At 36.4% G+C, this 25,184-nt stretch overlaps 4 protein-coding genes and 1 non-coding gene across 5 annotated transcripts; 4 read left to right on the forward strand and 1 right to left on the reverse strand.

Moving 5' to 3' along the window:
* The first annotated feature begins 3,222 nt into the window (after window positions 1-3,222).
* On the forward strand, window positions 3,223-6,642 carry LOC110802990 (putative disease resistance protein RGA3). Its single transcript, XM_056834537.1, has 3 exons — window positions 3,223-3,730; window positions 3,836-4,991; window positions 5,184-6,642. The coding sequence occupies exons 1-3, from the start codon at window positions 3,223-3,225 to the stop codon at window positions 6,640-6,642; spliced, it is 3,123 nt and encodes a 1,040-aa protein (XP_056690515.1).
* A 1,794-nt stretch (window positions 6,643-8,436) lies between these two features.
* Window positions 8,437-10,314, forward strand: LOC110803903 (leucine-rich repeat extensin-like protein 3). The gene has a single exon (XM_022009443.2). The coding sequence runs from the start codon at window positions 9,086-9,088 to the stop codon at window positions 9,821-9,823; it is 738 nt and encodes a 245-aa protein (XP_021865135.1). The 5' UTR covers window positions 8,437-9,085; the 3' UTR covers window positions 9,824-10,314.
* A 2,350-nt stretch (window positions 10,315-12,664) lies between these two features.
* On the forward strand, window positions 12,665-12,738 carry TRNAV-CAC (transfer RNA valine (anticodon CAC)). Its single transcript has one exon. It is a non-coding gene; the product is annotated as a tRNA-Val (tRNA).
* Window positions 12,739-14,817: 2,079 nt separating this feature from the next.
* On the forward strand, window positions 14,818-17,772 carry LOC110803913 (uncharacterized). The gene is made up of 2 exons (XM_022009456.2): window positions 14,818-15,251; window positions 17,119-17,772. The coding sequence occupies exons 1-2, from the start codon at window positions 14,918-14,920 to the stop codon at window positions 17,646-17,648; spliced, it is 864 nt and encodes a 287-aa protein (XP_021865148.1). The 5' UTR covers window positions 14,818-14,917; the 3' UTR covers window positions 17,649-17,772.
* Window positions 17,773-20,564: 2,792 nt separating this feature from the next.
* Window positions 20,565-23,746, reverse strand: LOC110803921 (transcription factor bHLH47). Its single transcript, XM_022009469.2, has 5 exons — window positions 23,461-23,746; window positions 22,858-22,993; window positions 22,001-22,119; window positions 21,749-21,876; window positions 20,565-21,150 (listed from the first exon to the last, which is right to left on the reverse strand). Exons 2-5 carry the CDS (start codon window positions 22,926-22,928, stop codon window positions 20,755-20,757), a joined length of 714 nt encoding a protein of 237 aa, XP_021865161.1. The 5' UTR covers window positions 22,929-22,993; window positions 23,461-23,746; the 3' UTR covers window positions 20,565-20,754.
* Between the last annotated feature and the right edge of the window lie 1,438 nt (window positions 23,747-25,184).

The raw sequence follows: 25,184 nt of genomic DNA on the forward strand, positions 1-25,184 counted from the left end.
CCACCAATTTCTTTAACTACATACTATAAAAACTTATAAAATGAAGTCAACAATATATTATATACTAGCATTTATTTTCATATACTAGAAATAAAATAGGGTCAAAGTAAATTATGTGAATAGTACAAAAAATCAAACTGGGTCGAGTCTTAAGGGACTGGTGGGAGTATTTGGCAGAATTGGGGTGATGATTGTTTCACTCGAATTTTACTTATTTTTTACTCCCTGTGTCACATTATAACTTTTGGGTCAAACTTTAAAATCTTTGGTCATGAATTCTCATTAGTCAATAAAAAATAAATATAGTCATGTTAAATCTTGCTAGATTCGCTTCAATATGTATTTTTGAAATATCAAATTTTTATAATTTACGCATATATAATTAGAAATATTTAAGTTTTAAGTCGTGTCTTAAAGACCGCATTAAGTCAAATAAGTAAATATTTTAGGGACAAAGGGAGTATTTCACTTTGTATTATTTGAACTTATTAGTTATAAGTAGATTGTTGGACTCTGGAGATGTTACCTAGGCATAAACATTGTCGGAGTTGAGCATGATCGGACAAGCGTGTGATGCACAATCATGTAAAGACGTGAATCAATATTGAAAAGTACTCCCTTTGTCCCGGAATACTTGACCTGTTTTCCTTATCGGGTCGTCCCTTAATACTTGACCTGTTTCTAAAAATGGAAATATTCTAACAATATTATATTGTTTCTCACTCCACCCCTATTAACCCACCTACCCCTATTCCATACAAAAAATAATTAAAAATTCAACCCCTACTCTCATTTCCCACTAACTACATTAAAATAATACCCCACTATCAACTACTACCTATTAAATTAAGTAAGTCAATTCAAGTCCCTTAAACTCTGTGCCGGTCAAACCGGGTCGAGTATTCCGGGACGGAGGGAGTATCAGAGACAGACCACACGACTGTTTAGGTGCACACGATTGTGTACCCCTTTGCCGAGAAGAAGGTGAATATCACACACGATCTCGTGGTTCATGACTTCGTGGTAAGCAGGGTAAGATTAACTCTTATTAGAGTCATGCGAATATCTACATTTATTCCTAAATTTATTATTTTCCTATAATTTATTACACTTGAATAGGCTGAACTTATCTAGACTTTAACACCGTGTTTGGGAACTATTTTAATTTGGACATGTGAGAAAAAGTGGAGTACAACCGTAAAAATCTATAGAAAAGTAAATTAAATACTTTGTATGCATAAAGATGTGAAAATCTTATAATTTGTTTGGTGTATTATTATGAGAAAACTATGTAAAATAGAATACTCCGTATCTAATGTTGGGAAGAAGAAAAAAATTGATTTTTAAAATAAATGTTTAAATTTCAAATTGCTCACTTTTGAGGAGATCAGGGAAAACTATGGAAAACAACATAGTCAAAATTTAACGAAGAGATTTCCACAAATTTCCTCATATTTCCTGTTTTAATATTTTTCCATCTTCATATCCAAACAAGATAAAATTATGAAATGCTCTTATTTGCACACTTTAAAAGTTTTTATGTTCTGTTCTGTTCGACTTATATTGACTTCTTTCCTACAAATTAATTTAGTTAAATTCAGATAAATGCAGATAAGTTCAGATAAAATAAATGTTTTGCATACATTTTTACACATAAATAAGTTTATTTCAGACAAATATATTTAAATAAGTTCAAATACGTAAAAATAATATAAGTTCATACAAAATAAGTCGAATAAAACGGATTCTTACCCACATTAAACTCATTTGTAATTCTATTATCCCTTATTCCAAAAAAGAAATTATTTATTTTTTTTCGTGAAATTTAAGTTAATTTCTTTTATGAACCTAATTCCGATGTTTTATCAATTTATGTTACTTTCTCGTATTAAAATATTTCACCTTTCCACCACAACCCCGTCTCCGTCTCCACCAGTACAACCACCACCACCTTCACCGACGATATGACGCCTTCGTTTCTCATGCAATGCCAGTATGCCACTAACCATCATTTACGGACTTCTTAATTTTTGAATTTATCCATTAAAGTACTATCTGGAACGACAGGATTTTAATGGCCAAAAACAAAAATTCATGATCCAAATTCATGATCAGGAGAGTAAGGTATGTAAATTCTTCTTCTTGTTTACGATTTACTTTTCAATCTATGGAGATTCTGTTGGCAGTGGCAGTGGCAGTGTTGAAGATAGAGGTTGGCAGAGGGCCAGAGGCTGCCATGGGATGCTGATAGTGGCATAGTGTGGGCGGTGGTCGCCTATCTCTCTTTTGTTTTTTTGAAATTTGATTCTGTGTTGATTTGAGTGCAATTTCAGTGAAATTTAATGCTTTGAATCTTTTTGCATCTTCAATTCTTGATAGTATGATGTTCAATTTTAATTGACTATAATGTTTTAAATTCTAGGTTTCATTTAGGTTTTTTTTTCTCCTAATGTTCTCGATTTTGTATTTTCTAACTGATTGTTTTAGCACAATCGATTATGATTGTGGGAGAAGATTGGCCTGATTAGGAAGATTTCCCTGGGAGGAATAAAAGAGATTTTTTTGGATTATGGAAAGATTGAGACAGGATTAGAGTTTAAGAGGAAAGAAAGAGAAATGAGCTTAATTAGGTTGAACATAATTTAGGGGAGAGTGTGAAATTCTGCCCAAACCCGTCATTTTTGCGACCCTGGGCGGGTTATGTATGATCAACTTATCAATTCCTCTTCTGTGGTATCAGACTTTCAGACAGCCATGAATCAATCATGGCGATCTCGAATGTCGTCTGCAAAACACAAGTAGGAGTAAATAACTTTTGTAAAAGAAGCCACATTTTTCTTTAAAGTTGGATTTTTTTCTACCTAATTGACAACTATTAAAGCCAAAAAGCATAATAGAAGCTGGCTAAGTTGAAATTAGCAAACTAGACTTTGTGTTGATGTCCATTTTTCAAAGTCCTCCACTCCCAAACTTTAAACTAATACGGAGTACAAAGTACGAATAATGACTATTACCAGTCAACAAATGAGGCCTGGAAAAGCTGAATGAAGCAATACTATAGCAGTTTAGCACTATAATTTACTAGCGTAGTGCATTTGTGTGTGTATTACAGATTTTTCTGTCAATAATATACCATCAAATTTGAATTTTCTGGTAGAGTGGGAGTAATTTTCACTACTACAATCGCGTAATTAACATATATTTACATTCTGTAAGTCTAAAATGGACTTAGGAACAGCCATGTGTGTTGCTCAAACCTTGTTTGCAGCGCTTGAATGTTCTGATCTCAAAGACATATGTTCCGTTGCTGGTTACAAGTCACAACTAGATCAGCTCCGTGGAACTGTCTCCAGAATCAAAGCTGTGCTTCGGGATGCGGAGGCCAAGCAAGAGCTGTCTGAACAAGAACAACTCTATGTCGAGAATCTCAAGGATGCTGTTTATGAAGCAGATGATCTGTTTGACGAGTTTGTCACTCTTGCTCAACAAAAGAAGCTCACCAAGGGTATCAAGGTGCGTCTGTTCTCTGTATTTAGCAAGTTTGGGGTTGCTTACAACATGGCTCAAGGGGTTAAGAAAATCAAGAGAAAGTTGGATGCTATTGCTTATAATAGTCAGTTTAGCTTTAACTTTGACCCTAAGCCGATCAAGAGTAGAAGGCCAGAGACTTGTTCCTATGTGTATGCAGATGATATAATTGGAAGAGAGGTTGATTTGGAGATGATTGTTGGTATGTTGTTGGAGTCTAATAATGTGCAATGAGATGTTTCTTTCCTTACTATTGTGGGGATTGGAGGGTTGGGAAAAACTGCTCTTGCGCAACTTGTGTTTAAAGATGAAAGGGTCAAAAGTGCATTTCCATTGAAGTTGTGGACATGTGTTTCTGACCAAGATCAAAAACAGCTGGACAAGAAAGAAATCCTTGGTAAGATTCTCGAATCAGCTACTGATGTCAAACATCATGATTCCTCGATGAATTTGGTGCAAAGCCAACTTCAGAATCAACTGGCAGGAAGAAAATACTTGATTATTTTGGATGATGTGTGGACTGAGAATCGTGAGCAATGGCGCGGTCTGGTAGAGTACTTGATGGGAGGTCAAAGTGAAAGTTGGGTTGTGGTGACTACACGTTCACAAGAGACGGGGAGAATTATTGGAGATGGTCCAACTTACGAGCTCAAAGGATTGTCAACGAAGGATTCTTGGCGTTTGTTTGAAAAAACAGCATTTGGATCACAACTATCAAGAGCTCTTCCATATGACTTGGCTAAAATTGGCCAAGAGATTCTTGATCATTGTGATAACATCCCTCTTGCCATAAGAGTGGTGGGAAGTCTTCTCTATGGTCAAGATAAACGTAAGTGGCTAATGTTCCAGGAATTTGGATTAGCAAAGATCAAAGAATCCAATAATGGCATCATGCCTATACTGAAGCTCAGTTATTATCACCTAGAATCCCCATTGAAGAGTTGTTTCAGTTACTGTGAAATGTTCCCTAAGGATTTTGGGATAGAGAAAGAGATGTTGATTAGCCTTTGGATTGCTCAAGGTTACATTGTACCAGACGATTGTCAAAGCATGGAAGATATTGGTGAGGAATACTTTTCGATTTTGTTGCGGAGATGTTTCTTCCAAAACGTGTGGAGAGATAAATCTGGTGATATAAAACGGTTTATGATACATGATCTGATGCACGATGTTGCTCTAGAAGTAGCAGGAAAGGAGATTTGCTCAACAAATATCATCACCAGCAATACTGTGGATAAAAAAGTTCGACACACCTCTGTTATAAAAAGCGAATTTGCAAGGCACTCTTTCAACAAGACCTATATACGTTCATGCCTTGTTTTTGGTAGTTGGATACCGGCTGACAAGATGGACCAACATTTTGCTGATGCATTACTAGCTAATTGGAAGCACTTAAGGGCATTGGACTTGAGTTGGTCACATAAAAGTCTGCCAGACTTGATAGGTGACCTGCTGCATTTAAGGTATTTAAACCTCTCTCACAATTCAACTATGATAGTGCTCCCCATATCAATTACAAAACTGTATAATTTGTAGACTTTCATATTAAGAGGGTGCCTACATACATTTATAGAGTTACCAAAAGATATGAGCAAACTAGTTAATCTTAGGATCTTGGACATAGAATGTTGTTATGGGTTGACTTGTATGCCTAGGGGAATGGATAAGTTTACTGCCCTTCACACACTCACTAATTTTGTAGTAAATGATGAATTGAGTTCAAGTTGGAAGCAAGAACTAAAAGATCTAACGAAATTGAAAAATCGTCTTCAAATCAACATCTTCTCTAACAAGATTACAAATGTTAAGGAATATGGTTCAAGGGAGGGAGGATCCCTGAGTACAAAGGAACATCTAAATTGTGTAGAGTTTGAGTTTTGTGAAGAGGAGGGTGATAGAAAAGGGCATAGCGATGAAGCATTAGTGGAAGAGCTGCAGCCACATTGTAATATCAAGGAACTTGGGATGAAGGGATACCGTGGTATAAGAATGCCGGGATGGGCAAGGGGAGATAATCTGGCAACGTATTACCCAAATCTTGTTGCAATAGAGATTGATAAATGTCCGAAATTGCAGTACTTGACATGCTTAGGAAACCTGTTGCATCTGAAAAACCTGGATCTTAAAAAGTTGCTGAGTTTGGAGTACATTGGAAACGGTCAAACAGAGAATAGCATAAGACATACGAGAGCTGCTTCTACACAAGCTCAAGGGTCGTCTTTCTTTCCATCTCTTGAAGGACTTTTCTTATGGGAACTGCCAAAGTTGAAAGGATGGTGTGTTGAAGATAATGATCAGCTCGATATCAGCAGCAGTAGCAGTAGCATGCCACAGTTTCTGTTTTCTCAATTGAAATCAATGGTCATATTCGATTGCCAGGAACTCACAGCCATATTGCAGTGCCCCGTAGTGGAATACTTGTCTGTATCGAATTCCAATAAAAGATTGCAAATTATTGAAAGGGTGATAAATGATACGGAAACAGGGGATGAGAATGGGGAATCAAGTAGTATTTTCTCATTTAACTTTCCTAAATTAAGGCATCTGGGGTTAGACATGGTGACACGGCTACCTTCATTGCCCAAAAAGTCTTTTCACAGTGTTAAAATTCTGGAGATAGACAGTGACAAGGAAATAGAGAGTCTGGATGAAGTAGGAGAGTTATTTCGTAACTGCTTGTCTTCGTTGCAAGAATTGAAAATTGGTAAATGCCCGAAATTAAAGAGTGTGTGTGGAGGATTGGTGCATCTGACTGCCTTGGAGTCGTTAAAGATCGACGATAGCCCTGATTTGAGCCTATCAGAAGAGGGAAAGATTGTCAGTGTGGTGACATGGCGATCCCTCCAACATTCCCTCCGACATTTGGAATTGGTTAATCTCCCGGTGCTGGTGGTTCTACCTAGTTGGATACAGTACTTGACCGCCCTCCAAACCCTTGAAATTAAACTTTGTTACAGACTAGAATCATTTCCGGATTGGATGCCCAAACTTACCTCGCTCACTCGGCTTTCTGTTGAGTACTGTTCAGCACAACTCAAACAAAGATGCCAACGTTCAACAGGGATGGACTGGCCACACATTCAACACATCCCTTCCATCGAAATCTCCTTGTAATTTGGTCCTTCTGTATTTTCCTATATCTCAAATAGTATCTCATCAAGTATATATACTGCAAAACTCATATATGTATTGGTGACTGACCTTCTGGTTTTACTTGTAACTAATTTTTGGGTCCGGACAATGCCCCGAGTTACTATATTAATAACATTCACATTTAGTTATATATTTAACTATGTAAGTAAATGTGAAGTGAAAAGATGGAGCAGAGGATGTCTATCTGAATTCTGATAGATGAAAAATATATTCGTTTTGTCCCAAACACAAAACCAACGGCAAACATTGGGCCCTTACCCTTTGTAAAGCTGGTAATTTTGTAAGCAAGGTCACTCATAATTTTGGGCCCACTAATATAGTAATTGGGCTGCCCTAAGTCTTATCATTTATCCCGTTTTATATGACGGGATTTCTTTACCAAACTGGTATACCTTAAAGTTACCCAATAAGGCAAGGAATTATATCCATCTTAGGAAATAAATTTCAATAATTGTTATGTATAAGTAAAGCATAATATGACAATTCTGTAAATATATTGAACATTTAATGGTATTAAAAATGAAAACAATGATATAAAAAAAAAAGAATAATGGTAACGGTATAAAAAAAAAGAACAATAATACAAAACGGTTAGCCGCCTCTCCGTCCTCCATCCATCTTGGCAATGCTCTCTATGAAGGTGTTGTTTCTACGGATCTTTTCTCATTATTCTTATTGCTTACTCCGTAGTACGGAGTACTTATTTTTGTTAAAAATCATACATGCCAGATAAGAAAAATTCAGGCCAAATCAGAAAATTCTGACTAGATAATACTTGACCAGGAAAAATCAGACCATATCAGATCATAGCTAGAAAATTCATATCAGACCATTAGAAGAGAACAATGCTTATGCTTGTTTTAAGTTGATTATAACTTGTTAGACCTAATAGTAAGAGAGTAAACTTGTTGGACCCGATTGTAATTTATCTGGACTTATTAGGTCTAAAATATGTATTTTTAAGTTGTAAAGAACACACTCTAAATGACATTATATAAGATTAAGTTCGAAAGACTATATTATATAAAAATTGATGCAAAATTAAACATATAGTTATGCAAAAATTTCTATGTATAATACAAATGGATGATGGGGATTTGAACATGTGACTTATTGTACATAAGTCATTGGTTTTAACCACTAGACGTTTGGGCCAATACTTGAGTACTTTAAGTATCGTAACTTCGCAAGCAAACTCAATTTTAACCACTAGGCGTTTGGGCCAATACTCCATTTTTCGAATTTTGGGTACTTTAAGTACCATACCTTTGCAATCAATGTTACATGTTGCATTCATGTCAATTATATGGCATAACAACCTCTCTATCTAGACACTATATAAAAATGAAAACAAACCTCTCTATCTAGATTTAACACTAAAAAAATCTTGACTTAGATTATGATTAGTACCCGCTCGAAAATCAAAAACTTTGAATAGGTATTGATCCAAAATCGGAATTAACGAACGAATAACTATAGTTTCATCGAACAATCAATTTATATCAATTTGAATCCACCAACCTATTTTACAAGTTAAATGCTAAGTTAAATGAGCACAATTTCTCATTATATTAGTTCAATGTTTTTTATAGCTCATTTTATAATTTAGCTTATTCCCTTACTTGGTAATAAGACTAATAATTGATAAATGATGTATATTAGCCAAAAACTATAAAGTACTCCGTATAAAAAAAAACAGTTTAGCCAAATAAATAAATACGGAGTAATCATCTTTCTAATAGAAAAACATGGAATAAAAAAGACAGGGAGAAAAAAAAAGACAGAGAGAAAAAAAGAAGTCGTTCAATTTCCTCGTAGCTGCACTTTCTCTCTCTAGAATACAGCGTGTAATACTCTGTCTGGGTGGGGGGAAGGAGATCAAATCCCTTTCCCCAGATTAATAAACTTTGTCACCCGCGCTACTCTTTCTCTCTCCTACCCCCTTCCTAATCTTCTTCTTTCTTTGCCCAAAATTCAGATTCACAATTCCGAAATCAACACCTCATAGCTGTCATATTCAATCCTTATCTTTTAATCTCTTTAATCATTCAGAAAGAAAAATAAAAATTCATGTGTGGCAAACCCTGAATTTTTTGATACCCTAACCCTAGATTCCTCTTTTGATTTTGTGGGTTTGCTTGTTTTGTTCGATGATTGAGCTTAAAATCAAAGGGTTGTCATTTTTGATGCAATTTGTAGATACCCAATTCGTTGATTTTGGTGGGTTTGAGGGAAGATTAAGATCGAGTTGATTGAAATTAGTCCAATTGGAAGCTTAATCGAGCTGTCCATTTCGTTAATTTCACGAATTGGTTGGATTCTGGAGGATTTGGGGAAAACCCATCTATTAAATTTGATGGGTATGTAAGAAATCGGTAAATTTTGAGAAGACAAGGATCTTGCAATGGAGCCAAGGCCGCCATTGATGAAGCTTCTTATTTTGGGGCTTTTGTTTGCTTTGTTTATCGTTGTTGAATCACAACAACAATCCCAACAACAACCACCACAGCCACCACAGCAATCTCAACAATCACAGAATGGGCAAAATCCAATTGATCGACAACCGCCACCACAACCTCCACCACAACCACCGCCAACTCCTACGCCTCCGTCTTCTCCTTTCTCTCCTCCGCCTTCCTCTCCAACTCCCCGTCTAACTCCCCCTCCTTCCACTCTTTCTCCCCCGCCTTCCACTATCTTTCGCCCTCCTCCTTCCCCCCTCTCTCCTCCACCTTCCTCTCTCTCACCTCCTTCTTCCCCTATCTCACCTCCTCCTTCCCCTTTCTCTCCTCCTCCTTCCCCTATCTCTCCTCCTCCTGCTCTACCTCTGGCTTCGCCACCAAAACTGCTGCCAGTAGGGTTGTCTCCTCCATCTCCTCCACCGGCATCGCCACAACCTCCTCCTTCTCCACCATTGCCTCCCCCACCATCGCCACAGCCCCTTCCACCTCAACGATCACCCCGTATGACAAACCCTAATACTCAAGCTAATGCATTAAGGAGCAATCAGCGGCAGAATTCCAAGCTCAATTTGGGCAAGAAGGTTGGATTATTGTTTGCAGGGATTGCTGTGATCTTGCAAATTGGGGTGGTGAGTTTCCTTGCTTTTAAAAGGAAACAACTTTATAAGATGCGTGACTAAAAATGATTGGATTATAATGATGATGGAATAGCGTTCTTTTCCTGTATTTCACTTGTTATTCATTACAGTACTAAATTGTTTAGGAGTTATAGTGATTCTTTTTTCGCGGTTGAGGCATAATGGCGGCGATCATATCGCCTGATTCGATTTGATTGGATTAAATTGGTGGGTATAGCCTGTGAATGCGGTGAAGAGGAGTGATAGGATTAATCAGTCTATGGATGATTCGATGCCGGCATGGAAGATTCTAATTGAGGGATCGGGATTGGAGCAATTGAGGATAAGTGATTTGGGGTTCTCCTGGTTATCTACATTTCTGTAAAAAATGGGGGTAAATCTTTGATTGTTTTTCTATTTCTTTCCTTGTTAAATTTGTGTTGAGATCCATATATCTTATTTGCAATACATTGACTTTACAATTCATACTTGGGAATATGGAGTTTTTCCCCTCCATATATTCTATGTATTGGCTCTATACATTTTGCTAACAATTGATCTAGACGGCTAACATTGTACGGAGTACTATTATTGACTGTAACTAAGATGAGTTTTGTGAGTTATCTTATTAGCGGATTTCTTTGTTGTCATTGTGTTTGCTACATCTTCATTATACATTGGTTTGACACTAAATTGTCTTCTTGGTCGCAATGATGGATGAATCATGAATGTGTTTATTGTTCAGCGATTTCCAGTGCCTTCTTCTACTGTTTTATTGCATTTATGTCAGATGAGGAACACGATTCATCATCCAGAGTTACACAAAGAGTTGATGCTAGAAAGAGTTAAAGTTTGTCACTTGGTTTAGGCTGTAGTCACCAGTCCAACTCACCAGAAAAGCTTTGTCAATTGTTCTGTTATTTGCAATTGACATTGGAACAAGAAAATGTCACTGATGTGTTCGTGTTCGTGTTCGTGTTCATGTTCGTGTTCATGTTCATGTTCATGTTCATGTTCATGTTCATGTTCATGTTCATGTTCATGTTCATGTTCATGTTCATGTTCATGTTCATGAGCCTGATTTTGTTTGATATTAATGGTGTTGGATATTGTTGCTTTCTTTTTGTGGTGATATGGATCTAATTTGGCTTCTTCATTCAAACAAGTTAGTAGCTAGATGCAGAGTGCAAGATGTAACCTTTAGTCAGTGCCATAATCTTTAAGCTTATGTTTTGGCCTTGTGAGACTTGGAACGATCATATCTCTCAGATTTATGTTGCCTGTTTTAGAATTAGTGTTAGGTTATGTGTTTGTTCTTAAGAAGAAGTTGCAACAGATATGTTGGATGACCATATAATGTTTTGGATGTATGTTAGCGATAAGACAAGGCGAGTTGAAAGTGTAGACTACGACAGAACAGCTTGTAATAATGTCTGAGATTTGAGAAATACGGTGTACAAGTTGAAGGGAAGGGTGAGTAACAAACTAGCAATTGTGGGAACATCTTCATGTGGAAACTTGGGCTGTCTGTCCTTTGAATACTTGGTGGTTAAGGCTTACTTATTAAGTCTACAATTGAGTAATGGGTTAGTGTGGTTTCCTTTGAACAAAAAGAGAAATGAAGCAGTCAATGTTATGTGGCATGTGCAGCTGTTGCTATTATTAAACTTTCGGTCGCGGCTTTGAGATAGCTTACTCGTCCTTAATCACACAATGTATGGCTGACGACTCAAAGAAATTCCCAGGTGCAAGACGACCCTTACTGACCTCCTTTGACAGGTACTCCGTACTCTTATGGGTTAGCAAAATCAAATACAGAATACACAATGGTATGCAGTATTCGGATATCAAATTTTTCGTGGTTTTGTCAGGTTTAAGTTTAAGTATTCAAATATCCTTTCAACGACTTTGACGTTTTCTTTTGTTGACGTTTTCAATTTGTGGAACTATTCTCTGAATTTTCCAAAGATGGTGATAAGATCAATTTATAAAATAAAACTGCAGGTGATAGGAAGAATTGGTTGATTTTTCTTCTTTTTTATTTTATACTCCAGTCAATTTACTAGGAGTATTATTTTCTTTCCTTTATAAGTTTAAGTTTATATGTCCTTTATGATCTGTGTTCCTGGAATAACAAAGGGTGAAGGTAGATGGCAGATATGGATATTGATTACTTCGTACGAGTATATAATATATAATTTCATGGCGACTTGATTTCTTTTTCCATAAGAGAAGGCTGGGATGATTTTCTGTCCGAAAAAGTAACAAATTTGAACAATTAGTCCATTCGTGTTGTGTACAAATTCAAATTCAAATTCAAATTCGAACTCGAATACACCAAGCTCGTTGCAGCATGTTTTTGTTCGTAACTTTTGAACAATTAGGGCAATATAAATTACAAATGGGGGCGTGGGATTTCAAACCTAAGACCTATTGTACACAGACCCTCACTCAAGACATCATTGGTATATTCGTGTTGTGTACCAACAATGTCATTGTAAACTAGTAGTCTAGTACAAAGTCCGTAGTACATTCCAATCGGTATTTCTTATTATTCACTAATCACTAGTAGAGTAGTGTATAAGATGACATTGTTTCACAATGATAATCTCCAATTCTCCATGCATGTTTTGCCCTTTTAATTGTGTACACAAAGTTGGGAGCATAAACCTTAACCTGCTTTTCTATCTTTATGGTCATTAAGTATATTTTATCAATTTGAACTTGGTGTTTAACTTCCCCCTCCTTACCCAACATTGATAAATTGGAACCCTATAGTTGAAGAACGTAAGGATCAAAAGATCTTATTCTTGGTTGGTAGCCGAGACATTAATGGGAACTCCTTCTAAATTTGGGTGGTTTTTTTAAATTTATATACTTTTATATCTGAATAGCAAACAAAAAGTCTGGGTGGTGTAGTCGGTTATCACGCTAGTCTCACACACTAGAGGTCCCCGGTTCGAACCCGGGCTCAGACACCATTAATTGTTTTTGGGTATTTTTTTTTTATTTTCTGCATAACTTGTGTGTAGTTTTCATTAATACCAAAACTTGTGGGTACAAACGAGCCGAGCTAAATCAAATACTATCCTATTCATGTTCAGGTTTATGTTCATTTAATTTAGACGAGCTCGAGATCGAACCCGAGTTTTTAGCCGAACTCAGAAATCTGTTCAAGCTCGGTTCGGTTAAGACAGTTGTGTTCGTGAACGATTCATGAACGTCTCGTCTATTTGCCGAGCTGAGTTCATAATCGATCTTTTTACTTAAACGAGCTTTTTACTTAAAAGTTTAACCATTTGAAAACATAATTTTGAACGTGCACTAATTGAGCCATTTAAATTCAAAATATTTTTATTCTATGATATTCTTTTTCGTTGTTAAAATTAAAGTTCGAATACGATTTTTCTCGGACAAAAAAGAACATGATTTTTCTCTATGATCATACAATTATGTATGGAGAATTTGATTATGAACACAAATAGATGAGTTTGTTCATGAATTTAAATAAACGAGTTGTTCATGAACATAAATGAACGAGCATACGTATGTTCATGTTCATTAAACGAGCTTCGAAAGTTGTTCAAGCTCAGTTCATTTATTAAATAAACGAACGTGAAGGAGCTTTAACCGAGCCGAACCCGAGTAGTTTATTGAGAGTCTCAGCTCATTTGCACCCGTAGTAAAACTTAAAGAAAATTTACCAAATGATTTTTTGGATAAAACCACCTTTTATAGTTCAACTTTTTGAAATAACCACCTTATGTGTTTTTTTTTTTAAAAAAAAAACCACCTTAAACTTCCAAAGTTTAAGAAATCACCACCTTCTGTTAACTTCCGTCAAATATTCCGTTAACTTCCAAATGTTTGGCCGTTGGATGTGGGCCCCACTGACGGAATATTTGACGGAAGTTAACAGAAGGTGGTGATTTCTTAAAAGTTGGAAGTTTAAGGTGGTTTTTTTAAAAAAAAAAACATATAAGGTGGTTATTTCAAAAAGTTGAACTTTAAAAGGTGGTTTTATCCAAAATATCCTTTACCAAATACAACCCAATAAAATTGTCTCTTTGCTAATTACCACCTCAAACCTTTAGATATCTGAATTACAAACTTATACTTAACCCTCCATTTTAATTACAACCTCATATCATCTTCCGACTAAATCAATTGGAATACTATGTCATCAATCTATTTAAAACCAAATTACATACCAATTACCACACCATCAACGCCGGGATATGACCTAAGGCCGTGAACTTTAAGGGTGTGTTGAGTTAGAAGATGACTATATGACCCTCTTCCTTGTTACCCATAGGCCATAGCAATTACCACACCATCAACGCAAGTACGCAACAAACTTGTAATTTGAGACTACAGAAATATTGAAATGGCGATGAAAATTCAGTTGGTGTTATCAAGGAACACTACTTGTCAAAATCTATACTATTCTTTAAACTAAAGACAAAGAAATACCAAGAATTATTTTATTTACCCTATTTTAACTTATTTGAGCTTATAATACTTTTAGGGTGCATTATATTCTCATGATTTTCACTTACTTTTTCTGAATTTAGTTGGATTTATTTTGTTAAACTAAGTAAAAAGAAGATCATATTTACCCGATAAAGTTATAATTGGGCACACAGATTTTATCCTTTATCGGATATACAGATTATGAAAGGAACTATTTCACAAATTTTGCAATGCAATTGAAATAAAGGTGATCAAATTCGGGTCGGATTTTAACATAAAAAATCATGTCAAAACTTATAAATTGGTGCGGGCTTTACGGGCCGCAACAGGCTTCGCATAGGGCTCGGTGTTGCACTTTTTTGGTCCTGGTTGGATCGGTCAGCAGGCCAGACTATAATTGATCAGGTCTAATTGAAGCATCGTGCGGGTTTATATGTAGTTGATTTATACTCCGTTTATATTAAAGACAACCCAACGTGGGCCATATATCAATATTGGTCCAATGGGCTAAACCGACTTCATTTCGGTAAACCCGAAACCTTTCAAATACCCAAATCGGGTTAATGCTCAACTTCTCGGACATCTCACTCTTTCTATCCATCACACCCCAAATTGCAGACTCCCTCTCGAAACCCTAATTCTCTATCTCCTCCCCGGCGCACTGTTTCTCTCTCCTCAACAACGATGCAGAACGGTGGGCAAAACAAGGTTCGGTGGGGAGAACTCGACGAAGACGAAGGAGAAGATTTGGATTTCCTGCTACCTCCAAGGCAGGTAATCGGCCCAGATGACAACGGTGTCAAAAAGGTGATCGAGTATAAATTCAAAGATGATGGAAGCAAGGTTAAGATCACCACCACAACTAGGGTTCGTAAGCTAGCCAAAGCTCACCTCAGCAAGAAGGCAGTTGAGCGTAGGTCTTGGTCTAAATTCGGCGATGCCGTTCACGTTGATGTCGGCGCCCGTCTTACTATGGTTTCTACCGAAGAAATCGCCCTTGAACGCCCTAAGCCTCATGGTTTGTTTCGATTTCACCTTTATTCTCTAGTCGATTTTGCTTAATTTTCCTGAATTTTGTTGCGAGCCGTTTTGTTGCTGGATTTTGCTGTTTGATTTTGTTGTGTTAATCGTCGTTGTTGTTGATCCTTTCATATGGTTGAATTTGGCTGTGTTAATTTTTTCTTATTGAAGTTGATTTTTACTGATTTGCAAATGATTTTGCTAGCTTGATTGATTTTGTCACTGGAAGTGAATTGTATGGGTTGGATAAGAGGAATTGGAGAGAAAGGGAGGGAAGGGAAGGGAAGGGAAGGGAAGGGAAGGGAAAGGGAGGTAACAAGCTCCCTTTTTTGGATAGAAGGTTGAGAGAAAGAAGGACTATTTAATAAACATCATCCCTCCAAAATTGGGGAGATATGGAAGGAAAATGAAGCTCACCTCCCCCTCCCTTTCTTTCCCATACCCTTCCTCCTCTTTCCCTCCCTCCCCTTCCTTTTTTCTGAACGCGATCTCCTCTACCTTTTCCATTATATCTTGTTATCCAAGCACACCGTAAAAGAATGTTTTTTTGCGGCATAATTGGAAGAGAGCAGGGGTTTAACTGTTCTTACCGATGACGTTCTTGAGAATTTTGGGGGAATTGGAGCTGAATAGGGTTCTTGATTTATGGTGTCATAATGAAGGACGATAATGAGGCTGTGTTGTAATTTCCTTTAACGTAGAGCTGTGAATTTGTTGATCTTCATGTTTTAAGGGCTGTTGATCGAACTCAGGGAAATTAGAGGTGAGTGGGTGTAAATTTTGTGTCTTTTGGTATATGTGATATCTGAAGTAATTTTGAGTTATTCTGATCGATGAGCATGTAGATGGGAGATTGAAGGGATCACTACGAAAAGAAAAGAACTTGAGGAATATTTTTTAATACATGACAATGCTTCAGAAATCTGCAGTTCTATGAATTCTGATCTTTTAAGGTTGAAATAGAGTGTGCTGGTATAGTATTTTTGGCTGAAGGGAAGGTGTGGATGAATATGACAATCATTTTGTTTGATCTAAAGATTTGGTGCATGGTGAATATTTTTTATTTGTTGATGGATAATTATTGGGAATTTGAATGGGATCAGGGGTTCGTTTGGTATCGAGGTAGGCTTGAGATTTTACATAAGACTTAAAAGGTTTCCTGTGTCAGATCTAATTAAGAGATACTCCGTAGATTTATTGTAATTACATTTATAAATTTGGTTTGATAAACATAGGTAGATTGGTGGTCTGCACGTACTCCCTCTGTCCACTTTTGTTTGCCTCATTTGCCATTTTTGGTCCGTCCTAAAAGATGGCTCCATAACTAAAAATGAACATGGGGCCACAATGTTTACTCTCATAAACTACATTTGGTCACACCGTTTTTGTCTCTTCTCAATTTCATCTACCCAACCCTTAATAAAACACATTTGGAGCATGGGGCAAACAATTAGGGAGGAGGGAGTATCAACAATGACAACAACTTTGTGTCTGGATTGGTGGGTGCGGCTTGTTATTCTTGTTATGGTGTAGGGAGTATTAAGGACACTTGCGTAACATTTGGACCATAAAAAACACATGGAATTAATTCCGTGACTAATTGGTGGGTAAATGGAATTTAAGTAGTTATTGTAATTGTGGGAAGTTGGAGAACATTCTGAATACATAGAACAATATGTTTTCTGTGGTTGCTACTGTTATTGTTGTTCTGGTCATTGCTGTCATATTCTATGATTGCATAGTTCTATTTTCATAGAATTCTCAGTGACTATGTTCTTCCTGGATTTTTTTTTTGGTGATATTCTTCCTGGAATTATCAGAAGCCCCTGTTTTAGCTTGCCTTTTATGTTGTTTTTTCTTGACAGGTGCTAAACAAGAAGAGACCAAATCTGCAGGGGATAACCCCTTTGGCAGCAAAGGTGCTATGCTCATGATTTGCAGGACCTGTGGTAAAAAGGGTAACCACTGGACTGCGATGTGTCCCTACAAGGATCTCGCACCACCTCCTGAAAGTTTTGCTGATAAGCCTCCCACAGATGGACCAGCAGCTGCTTCTACCACCGGCTCTAAAGGAGCTTATGTTCCTCCGAGTTTGAGGGCAGGTGCTGAGAGAACTCCTACTGATATGAAGCGCAGGAATGAAGAGAACTCAGTTCGTGTTACCAACCTCTCAGAGGATACCAGAGAAGCTGATCTTCATGAGCTCTTCAGGACTTTTGGTCAGATCACCAGAGTTTATGTTGCCATTGACCAGAAAACTGGGTTAAGCAGAGGTTTCGGGTTCGTGAACTTTGCCATCCGAGAAGAGGCTGAGCGAGCTATCAATAAGCTCAATGGATATGGTTATGATAATCTCATTCTTAGGGTTGAATGGGCGACACCAAGAGCAACCTAGACAGATGATTTTTCTTTTTGTTCTTTTTTTTTTGATGAAATCAAAATTTGATTTTCCTTTACATGTTTCAGACAAGGCAGATAAATGTTTCTACATAATATTAGATTGTTATGTGCGGAGATAATTGAGTTTGAACTTTTGTTTTTGGATATTCTAAAAAAACAAAATTAAAAATTAGTAAAGCGGAATAAAGATGGCTGTGGGCTGGGCCGGGCCTGGCTTCGTGCCAAGCCCACGGGCCGTGGGCCTAACCAGGCTGGGCTCACACCAGGCCCACGTTGTTTTGTGCCGTGCCGTGCCGAAAAGTTAAAAAGAAAGCCCGGCCCAAGCCCACGTGCTTTCGTGCCGGGTCAGTCTGTCGTGCCTAAGGCTAATTTGACTAAATTTAACGTGCTTTGCCGGGTCGAGTCGTGCCGTGCCTTGTCGTGCTTTTTCCAAAAAATTAAGGCCCAGACCCGGCCCACGACTTCGGGCCCGTGCCGGGCCGTGCTTTTTGCGTGCTCGTGTCGGGCCGTGCTTTTTTTCGTGCCGGGTCGGGTCGGACTTCGGGCCGGCCCGGCCAACAACCATCTTAAAGCCCTGTAGAATTGAATAGGTGAATACGAGTGCAGAAATGGAGATATTAGAGTGGTTATTAACCATGCTTTGTGTAGAATTCAATTATCTCTATTCTCTTCAACAGTTCTGATTTGATTGTTTCTAAGTTTATGGTTTAAATTGTTTCTGTGACTATTTTTGCTTTTCTGCTCTGATTTTTTTTGAACTGGTATGGTTTAAATGATATTTTTTCTGGTGTGTTCTGAATTTTTTTGGTTTGGTCTGTTCTGAATTTTCGTATTTGGTCTAATTTTAAGATGAATTAGATAGAAAGTTGTGTTCTAAATCTCATCAACTCTAGAAATTAATTGATAACATTTAGGATATTTTGTTTAACCTTCGTGGTTTAACATAATTACTTTCTTTATATATGCTATAGATATTTCACACAAGTTTTCCGATCAACCGACAATTTCCGATCAATAAGAAATAAATAAATAACGCAACAAGATTACATCGTATTTATTGAACTTAATTAATCTGGTTCTTCAACTCCACCAAATTTGATTTACCTTATTTATTTGATTCATCAACCACAATAGTTCATTCACCCCAAATTCGACTCTCTTTACGAAGGAATAATCGTTATCTTTGTACAATTAGCTCTCCTTATGTAAGGATAATTGCTAACCTTATATCATGAGACATGACTTGGTTACCTGTGTGTCGTGAGAAACAACTAGATGGATTTGAGCTTGATTTTGATATAAAAAACCCTCATAAGTTCAATTCATCAAATGATATTATCATTAACTTTGCGAGAAGATGGTAAGGTATGACAAAATATCAAGCGTTTGCGAGAAGACATGATACCATATGTTTATATTATACGGAGTAGAAAGTAGTTGATAACACCTCGGATTGTTTCATAATATTTGTGTTTTATCATAATTACTTTCTATACCTACGGTATAAATGCTTTGGGATTGAGAATACAAATCAAGTTTCCACTTCAATAATATTTTATTCACCTCAAGTCTTATGATAGCACACAAGTATTTGAAAATGAAACTCTACATAACATTCACTCTTACTCCGTAAAATATATAAAATGTATTTATATACCTTACACAATGTATATACCCTAGAATATTCTTTGACGTACTCATTCTAGATACAAGTATACAACTCAAACAAAATAGTTACCCTAAAATGTTATACTTCCTCCGTCTTTTAATACTCGCAACGTTTGGACTTTTGCCACTATTCATATAATCTACTTTGACTATTCATAATGTTTTTTATATAAGATAAAACATAGTCATGTAGGATCTTGTTAGATTCGTCTCAATGTATATTTTCAAAATATCAACTTTTTATAATTTTTGCATAAAGAGAATTTAAGATATAAATGATCAAAGTTGTGCATCGGCATGCGTGAAACTAACAAACGTTGCGAGTATTAAAAGACGGAGGAAGTATAACACAACATTTCTAGACCATTCCGTTCTTGAATTCTCAAAGTCTTTACACTAGAGCCTTCTTGAACTCGGTGACGTGGACTCGTCCAAGAATTAAGCATGCCAAGTTTAAGGCCAATCGTTGACCACGGGCGGAATTCCTTTGTAACAATATACGAAGTTATGATCAAGTAGTCAAGTGTGAGTAAACCTCTTAATACTCATGGATAACACCATGTTACTATGTCAGTGGTCGACTGGCCGTTATAAAAAGTCATAAAAATAACGACACAAAATATAAGGGAAAATGACTATTAAATTTTTAAAAAAACGTGAAAGGAATTTATTTGGAGTAAAAGAAGGAGAAAAGGCAAAACGGGCCGTAAAAGAGTTAACGGGGAGGGCTCGTGTAGAAAAGAGGAGAGAGAAAGAGAGCCAACAACCAAAATTTCAGCAAAATATGGATAATACTATAACACCCAATCTTTTATGACAGAAACTAGTGCTCTTTATAAAGATTTTCAAAAAGCTAATAAACTCAACATTAAAAAAAAAAACTTCTTATAGAATGTGACGATCTTCTCATCATCAATTTAGTTAGAGGAATTTGGAATACCCCTTGAAAACTCCACAACATCACAACATCATCAAGGATATCAAAGTTGTTCTCCGACATTTTGACACCTGGGATATTAAGAGCTCATTACTTGTCAAAAAAAATATATATATATATATTAAGAGCTCATTTCGATAATGGGTCAATCTTGTACCCGAATTTGTGTTATGGGTAATGCTGTGCTTCCAAGTTCCAACTCAAAACTACAGCCCACAGCTCAACACATTAATGCATCCATGTTGGCCTGGCCGAGTGCAATGCATACAGTAAAGAATTGATTTTGGTAGCAACTTAGCATGCATATTCATAAAGAATTGATTTTGTTATAAACACTAAAAAAAAATAAACTCCAATTCATTTACAAAGATGAGAAAATACAGTGACATCCTATATATATGTAGCTTAAATACTCTAATCAGTGAGGATATTGAAGTTGAGTCCACCAATTTGCCTATCTGCTAATGCTACCATGCTAGCTAATTTAAGTCGCTATCTATGATGACTGTCTTATGGTTGCCTCTGCCTGCTTCGACAACAGCAGCTGCGATGGCCATGAGTCAGCTGGTGTGGGATATCTAGCATGAGGTTTGCTTACAGTTATGGTTGGATTAGAAACTGTATCAACCTTTTGAAAAGCTTGCAAGTCAGGATTGATAGGAATGACATAGAGCGGCCCAAGAATTGGTGGTTGCTGTGAAGATCGATCTGTGTTTGTTGCCATTGGTGGTAAGTGTGAAGGCGTTTCTGCGTGCCAACAATCAAGAGAGGGACTCACATTTAGATCAGGCTTCGATTGGCCTAATCTCTCTTCCATTTCGTTTTGCATTTTCCTTATCTGTACTTCAAGTGCAGTAGTCTCTTCTTTCAGCTCTTTCTTCTCTGCTGTCATCTACCCAGACATGAACCACGTCAGGAAATACTGTTTTATGGAAAGAAAGAACATTAAGGTTCCGTTTGGTAGGGCGTAAAATGTTTTTATGGAAAAGAGTTTTCCTCTATTCTCAGTTTTACATTGTGTGGTTTGCAAAGGAGTATAAAACCATTTCCCCTAGGAGTAAAATTGCTGGAAAATCATCGTCCCTTCGAAATGAAGGGAAAACTGTTTTCCTTCCTTTTCCTTATCTCTCTTGTACACTCCTCTCACTACCTGCTTACTTTCCCTTTCATTTCATCAATTTTCTTACATGGAACCAAACAACGGAAAACTAATTGTGGAATTTTGTTTTCCGTTGTAAATAGTTTTCTATGAAAATCATTTTACACAAAAAATGTTTTACACCCAACCAACCAAACGGAGCCTAAGGGGGGATAAGAAAAGCGAAAAGAGAGCAAACTGACACCTCATGTACAAATGTAATCTCAAAACCTGTGATTTCAAGCATCAAAGATAAATAGTAGAGCTTTTGAATGCCTAATTCATGATCTTGAAAAAACAAGAATCCTACAGCATAAATTTGAAACATGATGGTAGAAGTTTAAGAGCTTACATATTGAGATTCTGACAACAGAGTTTCATTCTCCTTTCTCAGGCTTTTTATATGAGAAACCAGATCTTTCATTAGCTTAATTGTCTCGTTCAGTACAGAGGCTTTCCCACTGTTCTCTTGATTTAATTCTGCATGGAATTCAAAGAATGAGTCTTTGACCTAATAAGCACCCTGTCTTCCAACCAATAAAATTGTATAACTCAACTTTCATGTCTATTTTAACGAGTCTACCAAAGTCAGAAAGTGAATTACCAAGAACACTAGCCAGTTTTTCAAAAAGCTCATTCAGCTGTTCACGCTTTAATCTTTCTCTCTCTGCCTTCAAAACTTTTTTCGGTACTTTACCTCGCTTTCTTTTGTTAGAGTGAGAACTGCAAATAAAAAATCTTTATATGAAAACATGCTTTAATCACAAATAAAAACACCCATATATATAATTCACATAAATAGAAGGTAGGAGCTTGTTCATATTTCGAGCAAACTCAACAAGCATAATCAAGTCTTCTATTTGGGTCCAAATGCTTAGCCATATAAGTTTTTTAGGTCAATTCATAATCCAAGCAAACTTGAAAAGAATATTGAGGCCTCATTTTCGTGACAATCATCCCTCATTGTGTTTAAGTTAAGTTCTCCATTGAAATTGTATTGTATGCTCTACCATCTGCTGTATCTTCCGGGTTACATGTCCACCTTTCCTGCTCCCTGAAACCACCATTGCATTATTTATGCATCCATTTGCATTTGGAGCTAGTTTGTCTATAAACAGAACGAGATTTCCCTTTCGGTTATGATCATTAATCGGCAATGAAAACTAGCACGAACTAGACAAATCTTTGATGAAATGATTCACTACATAACACTAGTAAGTAGTAACCTCATCATGTTGAACCTATCCATGGACCATGGTTGTAAAACTCACACAAAGTAAAGCCGGATCCACTTTTTCGTCCACATAATGAAGAAAAAAGGGTCTTTATTCTCAAACACGAAATGAATGTGAAGAACAAAATTAAACTAATCACCATATAACAATGCAAAATCTTTTCTTGCACTAAACATAGTACCATACTAGATACATATACTACCATAAGCTCAATCAAATTACTTACTCATCCAATACATCTTCCGGCACATCGCTCTCCTCATTAACAACGGGATCATCAAGAACATCCGAACCCATTCTTTACTAGTCACCAATAAACAACCTTGCCCTTTAATTTTAGGGATTGCTGAAAATTTTCTACCCTGAGAAAAAACCAAATCAAACCCAAAGCTCCAGTTAAGTCAAGAAAGCTTTAATTCAACCAGAAGCTTTAATTCTATATACAAAGAGCTTGAAGTAGTAATTACCCAAAAATCGAACATACAACAAGATCAAAATACAGTATAATTTAGCATAATCTTCTAACTTCAATCAGAAAAAAACTTCAAAAGCTTTACTGTTCATTCACCACAACTTAATCAATCCAATCAACAACAACAAAAACTTGACGAACCCAAAATACTTGAACACGGAGACATCAAATTCAATACCCTGATCATAATCACTTACTAATAAATCATACAATACCACAAACTAAACAATAAAAATCCACCATGAAAATAAAATTCAACAATTACCCATATAAAAAATTCAACCTTTAAACAAAGAAAAAACACAAACCCAATTCAATACCCATCAAAAATTGAAAAAACAAGTAATTAAAACTTACCGGGAAATTAATTAGAACAAAGAACGAGCAAATATTGGTGGGTTTAAATCGTTCTTGCTTCCCCAAAATTAAGTTCAAGGGGGTTTGATTGAAGCGATTATGGAGGAGTTCTTCACCTAATTATTAATTTGATTTTTGGCCGAAATAAATTCAATTATAAGAGTAAATAAAATTTGTCATTTCATAGTTCCACACGAAATTGCGCAACCCTCCACTAGTAGAGGATGAAAATGCACAAGCTTTCCACACGCCCAGGTAGTGCCGTATTCCTGAAATCCTACGTGGATTATTCACTCCACGCAATCCACCATTTTGTTTAATGTGCTTGTCATATTTCGTGTGTTCTCCATAAGCTTTGTGAAGAGAGTACAAAACTACAAAAGGACAACTTGTTCACTAATTTTGATTTTAGATAAAGGGTTTCCAATATTGTGTTTGGTGGATGGAGCAATAATAAAGTTTTATAATTGACAAATGCATATTACTGAAAATGTTGTTTGTTGATTAGGATAAAGATTCTTTGTTTTATAACTGCCACACGAATGGTGAACGTGTTAAAATCATCACGATTTATGTGATAAAGTATATAAAAATTTTAAATTTTCTAAATTTTATTATAAAATACTAGTTAAATTATTAACATGAGCTAATTCGAGATATTCAAGTATGATCAATCACCTCGAATGAGGTTGATTCTTACGAGGTGTGGAAGACACCGATGGATTAGTACTTTGGGATGTATAATCCAACATACAAGAATAATTAATACGGTATAGTGGGTCTATTCGACAAACCCATTTGACTAAGTTAGCTTAATGGAGAAATAAGTGTATTTGTTAGTTACTTCGAACAAGCGTATAGAATATAGATTAAAATGAACCATCATAATTTGGGACTTTTCATTTGGTGGCTATTTACAGAGCATTTATTCTTGGTAGCTAGACTTTGTAATTTATAGGATTTCACTCTAATTTAGACTAGACTTTGTTCTTTTTGCTTGATTTGATTTGTTGGTTTTTTCCTAATACGGTTTAATCTAGCCCAAATAAGAAGCCAATTGAACACTCCAACCTAAAATAACATAATGAACCATCATGTGTAAATAATGTAATACTCCATAATGTGATTGTTGTCTACCTTAGAACATAAACATAACATTATTAGAAAAAAGAATTTAACATTAATAATCCTAATGGCCATTGGGCAGTTTTCTCATTTTGACTTTTGAGCCATTCGAAAAAAGAATTTAACATTAATAACTCTGTTCGGCAAAATTAGCGGTAGCGGGTAGCGGTTGAGTAGCGGGTAGCGGTTAAAGTAGCGAGTAGCGGTGAATAGTAGCGGGTAACGGTTAACTGTCGAAGTAGCGGTAACTAATATGAGTGTTCGGTAAAGGTAGCGGTTGATATTATAAAAATAAAAATAAAAGCAAGAATATTATTTAAAACTTTATTATAAATTTGTCAAACGCTACCCGCTACCTTAAACGCTACTAATTTTAACGTTTGACAAAAGCTACCCAACCGCTACCTCAACCGCTAACCGCTACCTAAATCGCTACTTTACCAAACACTTACAAATTTTACAAGTAGCGTCTTGACTAGGTCAAAACGCTACCCGCTACCTCAAACGCTACCGCCGAACACGCCCATAGAGTATGTCGGAGGATTGTTTACTTGTTTGTTGGCTTGTTGTTTTACGCACTCAAATAAAATAGAGACAAG

Source organism: Spinacia oleracea, chromosome 1 (genome assembly GCF_020520425.1).
Source record: "Spinacia oleracea cultivar Varoflay chromosome 1, BTI_SOV_V1, whole genome shotgun sequence".
In the NCBI taxonomy this organism is placed as follows: Eukaryota; Viridiplantae; Streptophyta; class Magnoliopsida; order Caryophyllales; family Amaranthaceae; genus Spinacia; species Spinacia oleracea.